The 10,780-nt window shown below is 33.1% G+C and overlaps 2 protein-coding genes across 10 annotated transcripts in view; both read right to left on the bottom strand.

Moving 5' to 3' along the window:
* LOC119641410 (protein shank) overlaps window positions 1-10,780 on the bottom strand; it is a 179,748-nt gene that overhangs the window by 76,719 nt on the left and 92,249 nt on the right. For all 9 annotated transcript variants that reach the window (XM_038040050.1, XM_038040051.1, XM_038040049.1 and 6 more), the window contains one exon: window positions 6,569-7,211. In XM_038040050.1, the coding sequence (XP_037895978.1) occupies window positions 6,569-6,742 (174 nt within the window). In that variant the 5' untranslated portion in view covers window positions 6,743-7,211. The remainder of the gene's footprint in view (window positions 1-6,568; window positions 7,212-10,780) is intronic.
* Window positions 9,598-10,731, bottom strand: LOC119641349 (probable trafficking protein particle complex subunit 13 homolog). Its single transcript, XM_038039935.1, is given in 5 exon segments — window positions 9,598-9,707; window positions 9,710-9,998; window positions 10,073-10,201; window positions 10,260-10,572; window positions 10,637-10,731. Coding segments are annotated over 5 exon segments (924 nt in total). The 3' UTR covers window positions 9,598-9,609.

The following is a 10,780-nucleotide window of genomic DNA, read 5'->3' as shown; positions in this document are numbered from 1 at the left end:
CCAATTCTCCGATGATATAAAAAATTTGTAAAATTTATATCAGGTTTATTTTATTCAGTTCTCCCTAATATGCCAGTGATATAAAAAAATTGTAAAATTTATATCAGCTTTATTTTATTCGGTCCTTTCTAATACGCCAGTGATATAAAAAAATTGTAATATTTATATCAGCTTTACTTTAGTCAGTCCTCTCAGCAGTCAATTTTTTTTTTTTTTTTTTTGATCATATGGAGCCAATGGTTAAAATCTTATTTCGAACATTTACTTTCAAAAATTTCTAATAAATATTTAATTCACATTCTATGAACAGATGAACAAAGGATGTACGAATCAACTTATTTACGAGATCGGAGAAGACATTTCGGTTTTCTGCACAGATATGCATATATTTGCTTTAAGTTATATCTGCTTTAAGTTGTTTTAAGTTAAGACCTTGACTGTTAAGTAGTGGTAAAAGATAAAAGCGAATACCGGTTCTAAAGTCTATTGTTTGCTGATCTACTTATACTCCTCCGCTTTTCAGGTCATTTGTCTTGCATACTTTGTCTTTGTGCGAGAGATCAGATAAAGATCAATAAACCGCAATAAAATATGAAAGGGAAAAATACATGATTTTTTTTCTTTTTTTTTTACTGCTGTTATTATAAATGTGTTGCGTGTTGTTATTATGAAATAAAAATATATATATGACGTTGTTTTGTTGCAATGAATTCATGTTAAAAATTATAACGGCAATTGTTGTTATTATTGTTAGTGGTTTTAATTCTATTGTTTACATAAAAATTGTTATTTCCGGTTAATTAAGCAGCTCTGCATGAATTTGATTACATTAAACGCATTGAAATTGTGTTGAAAATTACAAAAAAAGAAAAAACAAACAAACAAACCAAAACAAGTTAAATGAAAATAATTCGAAATCGATAAATTGGTGTAGAGGGAAGCAGAAGAAGTATTATTGGAAAAATGGCATAACTGGACACGTCGTCCTTTATAACAACGGCTCAATGACCACCCAAAAATACAAACAAAGCATACATAAACAAAATAGTTGATGCAAGCCATGCTGGGTCCGATGCAATATTTTTAACGTCCCACTGCTTCACTATAAAACGAAAACGTGAAACGTCATATTTTTTGAGATTCTTAAAGGATGCCTAGAGGAGTTCCATCCATCTATTGACGCATTGAGCTGGTTTACTGGTTTCCTGCGATCAATTATGTAACCAATTTTTTTACTTTTCTCAAAGCTGATGTGATCACCTCCTTTTTTTTTTTGATGATTTCAACTTCTTTAGCTACATGCTACAGTTGGGTACAGCGCTTGCGATTGGGAAGCAAGGCCGGTAAACGTATTTCTCAAGCCTGCTCTTATAAATTGGCCCATGGAATCGATTTTACAACATTTCCTGGAAATAATGACAGGACAACCCTAACAATTCTACAAAGGAATGGTAACCCTAAATGCCATGTCCCCAGTTTGGTAATGAGTTTAAGAAACCCTTTCTTGGGCTAGCTTTAGAATTAACTTTGTAGATATAAATTTCCTTTATCTAATTGAAACTACAACAGAAGGTTATTAGAATGTTTTTCAGAAAGATGAAAGTATTCTAAAAATGAACAAGCTATCTGCCTTGCAAGTCTTTAGTTAAGATCTCTTGTACTGAAGTAAATAATAATAAACTAAATATTCTATCCAGATGGAAGACATACATAACCAATCACGTCTGATTCGGTGTCCAGAAGATGGAAAATTATTAACCCCTCGTAAAATCATGCATTAAAATGCTGTCTCTTTTCACTAGGAAGCTCACCTCCGAGCGTACTCAGAGAAACTGATATAGTTTCTTCTCGTTTAATCCTCCTTTAGAGAGATTCTCTGTCATGGCATGATGTTTCCAATATTTTTTTTTTTTTATTTTTGATTATTTTTCAAAGAAGGCGGAAGAGGAAGAAGTCTTCGGTTTGGATTAATTTATTTACTAAATCGTTTTGAAATTTACGGACATTGCCAAAAGCAATACATCTTTCCTGTTAGGAATGTCATCTATATGTCAGCTTACAAAGTTTCCTGCTTCACCGCAAACTAATGCTGCTTGTAAAAAAGTCAAAAGTTGATGATTGCAACTACTGCGTTCTTTTTTTTCTTTACTTTTCTTTTCTTTTCCTTAGACTTACTGGCATTATGCAATTGAAGCTTTGTCAATTATTATTACGTTCAATTCTTAAGTTGTTGTTGTTTATTTGTATAAATTATGTAGTTTTTATAACATAAGTCATGCTTGCCATCTATTAAGAAGTCAATTACGAGAATTTTAGTAACTTTCTATTCTCTACGTCCGCGAACGACATCTTTTAACTCGGCATGGCGAACCCAATATGATTGATTATGAGGTTAGCATGCCTGAGTAATTCTCGAGTTTACCGAAGAAATAGCAAAATTAATATATATCTTCCGTTAACGTTATTTAAAAAGTTTGAATTCAAGATGAAAACGTAATACAAAAAAAAGTAGAAAATAAATAAATAAAAAATGCATAACAAAAACATAATCAAGTTAACCTGCACTAAACGCGTAACTCGTTCAAATGAAAGGCTATTGTTAGATTTTCTGGTAATGCGATAAAAATATTTTATATAGCATTCGGAACGAAGTGCTATTGTTTAGTTTTCTTTTTTTTTTTTTTTTTTACCCACACACTACTTCAATGTACTGAATAGCTAAACAATACGCTATAATAAATTTACCGCATAATTTGTGTAGATTAGTACTATAAACAGTAATTACAAAAAGAACAAATTAGAAATTTGTTGCCATTTTTTTTTTTTTTTTATTTAATTTTTATATCGCGGCAAGTTGAAAGAACAAATTGTTAAATAAGAGTTTTTTTTTTATTTTCTTCTGACTAATCATTAAATCAAGAACATTTTTCACGTTCTTTATTCGTTAAACGAAAGCTGGCAATGTGCGCGTGTGCATGTATATACATCGTCTTTTTTGATTAAGAAGATTTCATTAGGTCCTCTCAAGCAACCACGATAACATACAATTTAAGGCATTTCAGCAGCATTTGCATTTGAAGCATTACTTAGAAATGGTGAGTGATATTTTCTAGGAAGAAGAGCAGAGAAGAAAACTAATAATTATACAATAAAGTTGACTACGGCGTAGAAAATACCCTATACCATCCTACAGTTATTCATATGACGTCTTTTCGAAACAATGAGAATGGTCGAAAAGATGGTGCAATTCGAACCATTTTCAATACTGCTCGGTGGCTGTAGATCAAAACATGCCAGCATAACAAATTTTAAAAAATTATCTCAAAACTTATGACCTGTGATCCGCATATAAAGAAACATGACGGACGTACAGACAGAGCGGCAAGCTTAGATTGACTTAGAATCTGTTAAGATCAATAAAAGTAAGAGATGCGCCTTTCTCAAGTCCTTCTGCGTGTTTCTTACATCCGCACTAACTTTACATGCACTTGCACCACAACCGGTGTAGTGTATAAAAAGACAAATTTAGAGATTTAGAAATTCCAGGAAAAACAACCTACAATACGTACAACAAATGTAAAAAAAAAGTATTCTTTAAGAATTTGGGACACTGTTGCGATGGCAATTACTTGGAAGGCGTTACCTTTCATCTTATTCCATTAAGAGAGGGCTTGACTAGAACTGTATTCTACAAGGTAATGCCGCTTTAGTAAGTATATATCAAAGTACCCTATGAAGCGTGCAAATCGCCTAGCTGTAGGTCTCGCTAAGACGTGAGTGCGTTTCGTAGACTAATTGTCGAAAAACGTCACGTGCGACAAGTGCAACTTTATGTCTGTATGCCAAAGAAAGATGACACGAAAAATAGTCGTTTGTTTTCAGTGACTATACTCCGGCGATAAGAGTAACTAAGTACCAGTTACGATACTTAAACAGTCATAATTTCTACGTGAAGTCGTTACACGCTCAGGAACCGCGTCAAATGCAATTAGAGTCTATGAAATAATTAAATGTCGATTGATGAATAATTTCCAGAATTTTTCAATGCTACTAAGTTTATTCATAGCAAAAGCAAAAAAAAAGAAGAAATGTGCGAGATACGAATTGAAATAAGTGACTTCGTAAAACTAGTCAACAAGACTTTAGAAGCACCATTCATGCTAGCCCACCAGCTATGCTTGCCAGACAAGCCTTATCCTACGTAGTACTCGTGTCAATCGAATTACTTACATGCCTTATTAAAAAGATCGTTTCCACTCTTAGAAGAACACTATCAAGCGGAACCTTTTGTTAGCTGAAGTTTCGAGACACGTTTTGTTCGCTTGACGTAAACTTGCACTTGTGGGTAAAACATGGAAAAATATGTTACCTGATGATGATACAAAACACTTTCAATGATCCGATCAATTTCTTGATATTATTTTCTTTTCAATTTCATCCAACTAAAACTGGAAAGTGAGTAAATGCTAAGCGGCTAAGTTAGATTAAATAAATCGAAAGTCGAAGCATACAGAGCTGTCGGGTGAATAGCGTGACATTACCAGTTTTAACGTCACTGTTAAACTTATCTGAATCATGGTTTGTTTTGCTGGCGTCAATTATGCCATAACTAATACATAACAGCAAAGGGAATATAACACTTAACCAACAATTAGTGTTGGAATTTTAGGTCACATTTATATCGCGTTAGGTAAGGAGAAAGGCATCTTAATCTACTTCCCAACCCGTGGCAGTAAAATATTGTTTATAATAATTAATCAAATTCATTAAAGTCGTTTATAATGCAAGCGAATACTTTATACATGTTACACATGCATATTAAACATTATATCATCAACGTTTTCTATTTAAAGCTTTAAAGTCATTGCTGTATGCATGTAAATGCAGAAAAGTGTAAAATTTATTCAATTTGTTAACGAAATTCAAAGCATTCATTCTATTGATGATGATTTACTTTTCAGGAATGCTTGATAACGAAGCTTCTAATACAAGAAAATTGATTGAATTTGTTAGTAAATGATAGTAAATAATTAGTGTAATGCAATGAGGGTATCCTAACAAGCATAAATACATACGTTACTAATAAAGTAAATTACAAGTTCACTGTAAAGTCATTTTGCAATTACAAAGGCAGTCGATACGAAACACGAACAAAAATAATGTCATTCAAAATCAATAATGATAATAATAACAATGAATATTAACAGGGAACATATGAAGGTCTAACGGAAAGCAAAGCAAATCGCATCGAATCAAAACCAATATGAAAAAGGAATTTTTAATTAGTATATGACAGGTTATGCGAGAAATTTTTATAAATGCAAATGCAAAACGTAATTTTTACAAACGGGAAGAAATTCTGAGATAATTAAATTAATGAGTGAAGATGTTAAGCGATTCTTTCATACCCACCATTAAAATACACTAAAACTTCAAACTTTGGCTGTGTGAGTACAAACAATCGAAAGCGTTCTCATCTCTGCCCCTTAACCGGTTTTAAATGACTTCTATCAGATCTAAGTTAAAGGTTTTCTGACTTTTATGAGCTGAGGACTTAGATGAGCCGAGTAAACAGCTTCTGATAAATAACAGACCAACAAATTCAAGTTTTTGCTGTGTTTAAAGGACACCTCTTGTCAGATATCTATCGTTTTCTAATTTGATGTCAGTATAAATGCCAAGTTTGTAACTCTGGATTGAAAACAGTAAAACTGAACTGAACGTACTCAGTTAAACTGACTTGTAATCTCATACTGATCAAGGAAGCATATGCGCAATAAGGCCACGCCTCTCTTGCCTGCTTTTGGGCATTCATCGATATTGGATGAAAGAAGGAAAGAAAGCTAGGCTCACACTGGAGCAAAGCATGAGTACGCAACAATCTAAAGTCAGATATTGTAAATTTAATCTCATGCGATTTTTTTTATTATCTAATTTCTTTAGTTTTTTTATTATTATATTTTAAGGGCATATACCAAGTGTCGTGCTCGGTCACTAGTCATAATATGAAGGCAGTGAGAATTTTTCTTATAACTGTTTTGCCTTTGCTTCATTTTAAGTATTCCGGAAGAATGACTATAAGAAAGTGTTTCGATTTTAGTTTTATATTAAAACAGGTTTGCAAGGTTCTGCAAGCCAGATACGAAGCAAATGTGACTTGTCACTTGTCACGATGAGTTTGTGATGTTGCTCAGAATTTCTTGAGGTTCCTTTTTTCAGACACTATTTTAGTCATGGTTGTCTTTAAACCTTGCATTCACTTTCGTGGCGAACACATGGAAAACCTTTGACAATTAGAGCACATAAAAAGAATTTGTGGACGCTTAGTAAATGAAAGGTACCAAAGGTTATAATAACGCTATTTTTAGGCGATGGTGGGTATAAAGAGACGAAAACAAAAAAAAAAAAAAAATGTGGTTATGAAAGTAATGAAAAAAAAAAAAAAAAATGTAACTAGGAAAAGAAATGCATATAAAAACAAATATGTTTTTTCTTAATTAAAATTTAATGGGGTTTTTTTTTTTTTTATAGACTATCGCATGTTCGTAAATGTTTAGTTAAAACTTACCTTTGGTAATGAGGCCAACACTTGCTGTTTCACATCCCATACTAATTTATCTGAGGGGAATTGCAGGCATTTGTAGACATTTAGCTCTGGCACGTGTATACGTACCAGAAGCCAACCGTCCCGCGGCTCTGGCGGTGGCTCATCGTCAAAACCCGGCCCAGACCCACTGTCCATATTGGCCGGGTTCTGTTTGACTTTAGGTGTCGGTGGATGATACGCCGTAATTTTGAATGTTTTTTTATTTCAATTATTTGCAATTTAATTAATTAAATAAAAAAATTAAAAAACAAAAAACGATAAACAAAATGAATGCGAGAAATTTATATTAATTTCTCAATTAAGGTTCGTTCTCGTGAGATGGTAATTTCAAGCTGGATTTATTATGCTTTATTTTTATTTCGAAATGGGTATTTAAATTGACGTTTGTGATGCAACGGCTCTTAGTTTCCTTCCAATTTTTCTGTTTAATGAAATTTATGTTTTCTCGTTACTTCAAGTTAATTTAATTGCTGTTGCAAATGCGCCCATAAATTGTTCAAGTGCTGCATACATTTTTAAATTTAGTGCTTTGTTGTTGGTCGGTTTGAGGTGATGCCTTGATTTTAGAATGTTTTGCTTTGCTTGCTTGCGTTAAGTGATTTCACTGAAATTGAAAAAAGATTAAAACGAAAATTTTATTTAGAAAAATAAAAACTCCAAAAAAAAAAGGTTAATTGATAAAGTTAAAGACTAATTTATGACTCATTTTTATACACGTCACTGATGTTATACTATCGGCTAATGGGTATCAGTTATAGCTAAATGAACCAATGAACGAAAGAAGCATCTAGTGATCGAGCAAGAAGAAAGGAAGGAAGGAAAGAGATAGAGATAGAAAGAGGAGACAGATAGAGAGATAGTAGTAGGACTAGGCAAGAAAGAGAGTTGAGGAAATACTACGTCCAGGTCACTGCTGGAAACATAAAGTTCCAACACACATATTCACATAAATATATACACTTTTCTAATGCTTCCTTGACTTGTGTTTCATTCCATAATATTTTGCTTTTAGTTGTAGTCATGTAGATGAAATTATTCTAATTTTTTTTTTTTAGGTTCAAATGTGCATCAGTTACACCGCATGTCACAGAGGCACTTAAATTAAAAATGACTCATGAGAATAGCTCCAGTGCTGCCAGTGCTATGTTATATAACTTTTTAATATAATTTTTTTGTTTTTTGTTTTTTTTTTTTTTTTGACCTGCTCTCCAACTGTCAGGCTAGTGAAAATGGAGCATTACAGGGAAGAGCAACGCGACTTCATTATTCAATAGTATTTCAAAAATAATGAAAATTTGGCAGACACATTTCGCAAAGTTTGAGCAAAATATATTCACAATATTGAGTTAACTTCAAAGCGAAATAATTCTAAGCGACAAAGCAGATTTTCATCTTGACGGCTTCGTTAATGGGCAAATGTTGTTGCGGATTTCGGGCTGCAGGTAAAAGCCAAAGGATAACAGAGTGTGTATGTGTCAGCAAAGCCATCGAGGCCATTTGCCCGATGTGCTATTTCACATATAATTCTATCCTATGTACATTACGCTTCAATAAAAAAATGCAATAAGTCTTTGTAATTCAATAAACAAGAAAACATTTCTTTTCTATTGTCTTTTTTTGCCATTTCAAGCAACCCCTTTTTTAAAGCTCCTACGTTGCTTTTGCCCCTTTAGCTGGTACTTGTAAATACTTGTGCAAAATATTATGCCAAGATTTGCTTTGGATTGTAAGTAAAGGATTTTGCGCTATTGTAAATGTTGTTGGAAAGGAACAACATCTACTTTCGAAATGAATCTGCAGTTGTATATGTGCAAAAGTCAAGTTTCTCCATCATATCGCCATCTTTAAGGTCATGGGACTTTCATCAAGAAACGAATGAGTAGACTGGTTCCAAAGAAAAGATAATTATACCCTCTACCAGCGCATGACTATAGCACCTAAAGAGATACAAAACACCCTGGGTCTTTTAAACACAGGTTGGGCTTTAGCAACCACAGATGGTCAAAATGTAGGTATAATTCCTATTAATTATGTAAAAAGTCCGCAACAACAGAAGCAAGAACAAGAACAGCAGTTTTTAAAACCTATAGCAACAGATGCAAATTTGTTGTTAACGGAAACTAGTGAGCCATCAATAAGCTGCAAGCCAGAAACGAATCTTAATAACGGCTCGCAATCTGTGGATGCATCAGTTTTACCAAATTCCGTCAAGGAAAATATTTAAAGAAACTATTGGGTAGGAATCACGTGAAAATGGTATTAATAAATTTGTTTATACCTATCACCTAAATGCGAAAAAAATCAAAAAGTTTGAATCACCCAGATGTAATCTTTAGAGGCCCTGTATGCATATATATATATGTTCTTATCTATATCTTATATATTTCTTGCATATATATATATATATATATATGTTCTTATCTATATCTTATATCTTTCTTTTTACATAATGTCTGTGGTAAGCAATCTCCTTCTCACAGAAATTAAACTATCGGCTTCAAATTCCGCAAAAACATTGCAAGTTCTTGCATGCAAATTTGTGTGGAAAATGAAAAAAATCAGTCAAAGAATAAGGTCGCACTTCGATATTGGTGTGTAGGTTTTTTTTTAGTAATCTCTAATAGATGTTGTGCCAAATGTTATCCTTTTATTTTATTGATGAGTGCTACGAAATGTTTTTGATAAACATGGTGGAGGGAAAAATTTGATAATTCAAATCTTTGTGAGATGAAAAGAACTTTTCTAGAAACTTGTGTACCATCCAACAAGAAACAGAAGAAAAAAAAAGTGCCAGTTAACAGTATTTTCGCATGTTATTGATACAATATGGAAAAACGGTCAGAGAGAGAGATGCAGACCACACACACTATATTCTGCGACAAGATTGAATTGTCATAAATTTTAGATTTTGGAAGTTTTTTTATTATTTGAGAATTATTGAAATCCCTCTAAACCACTTGCAATTGTAGGGATTGATCTTCATGTTGTGGTTTGGAGGCACTCTATCTAACAAATTTATTCATTTGAAAGGTTTCATCTTCATAATAATCATCATCGACTACAAACACGTCTACCACCTTGGCAATGGTATACTGCTCCTTTTAAGGGTATTAATCAATATCAAGGGCGAAACTTTAATCAAACCCAATTTGGTAGGAAATATTGTCAAAGGAAATTCTCTCTGTTGGGTTGGGTCCAGAGGACCTAAGCAGAATTCCGCTGACCCGGTATACGGACAATTGAAATCCAAAATTGTTGGTAACTTTACTATTAAATCCATAGGGCGATCAGTGGTATTTGTGATTCTGCACAGGAATGTAAAAGACTCTCCAATTTTAACGATATTCAACGCTTCTACAATTTCTAAGCGCACATCCTTATATTCAAAAGGCTATTTGAGTAAAAAAGAAATAAAAAGAAGACTTTAGACCGTTTTATTAGGAGAAACGTTACGCATTTTCTTACCAATCTTTGTAGAGGACTTGTTTGCAAGCGTCCTTTTTCGCCTAAATTCGAACGCCACACTATATCCAGTTTACCTACATTATTAGCCATTCTAAGCAAATTAATATCCTTGGCTATCTCAGGCTTAGGCTGCAAAATTACCTTTCTTTTTGTGAATAATTCAATATATATTTAATATTGCCCTCACCTTGATGCAATAGAGAAACTGGCAACTATTTTTAGGTTGTAACATGTTCTTCGAAGTAAACACTGATTCCCCGTTGGGCAAAGTATTCAAAGCTGTTACGGTATATTGTTGCGAACTATCTAATTCTACTTTTTCTAAACAAAATGGCCCAGTGGTGATATTTTGTATCTGCGCTTCTAGATAGATTTCGTCCATTTCGGCATTATAGAACTTAGTAGTAACGCCCAAAGGCTTAAGAACTTGAAATTTAAAAAATTTCCGAAAATATTGCGCTATACCGGCCAAGGTGACATAATTAACTTCGCAAACCAGACTGCAGATAGAAATATAAATAAATTACATTTAAAAAAATCGAAGACCTTTAAAGAAAAACATACACATGTGTCCCTATTTCTTTGACTTCATAACGTATAACGTCGTCTAAGGTCTCGTCGGGCGCTAAAGTCGCTGGTTTCGACTTATTTTCATGCATAGCGATTTAGAGAATAAGCATATATTCGTTCTCATTTGTTTTGCATGTA

The sequence above is a fragment of the Glossina fuscipes genome, unplaced genomic scaffold (genome assembly GCF_014805625.2).
Source record: "Glossina fuscipes isolate IAEA_lab_2018 unplaced genomic scaffold, Yale_Gfus_2 148, whole genome shotgun sequence".
NCBI classification, from domain to species: Eukaryota; Metazoa; Arthropoda; class Insecta; order Diptera; family Glossinidae; genus Glossina; species Glossina fuscipes.
This window is presented reverse-complemented; position numbering and strand designations above follow the sequence as displayed.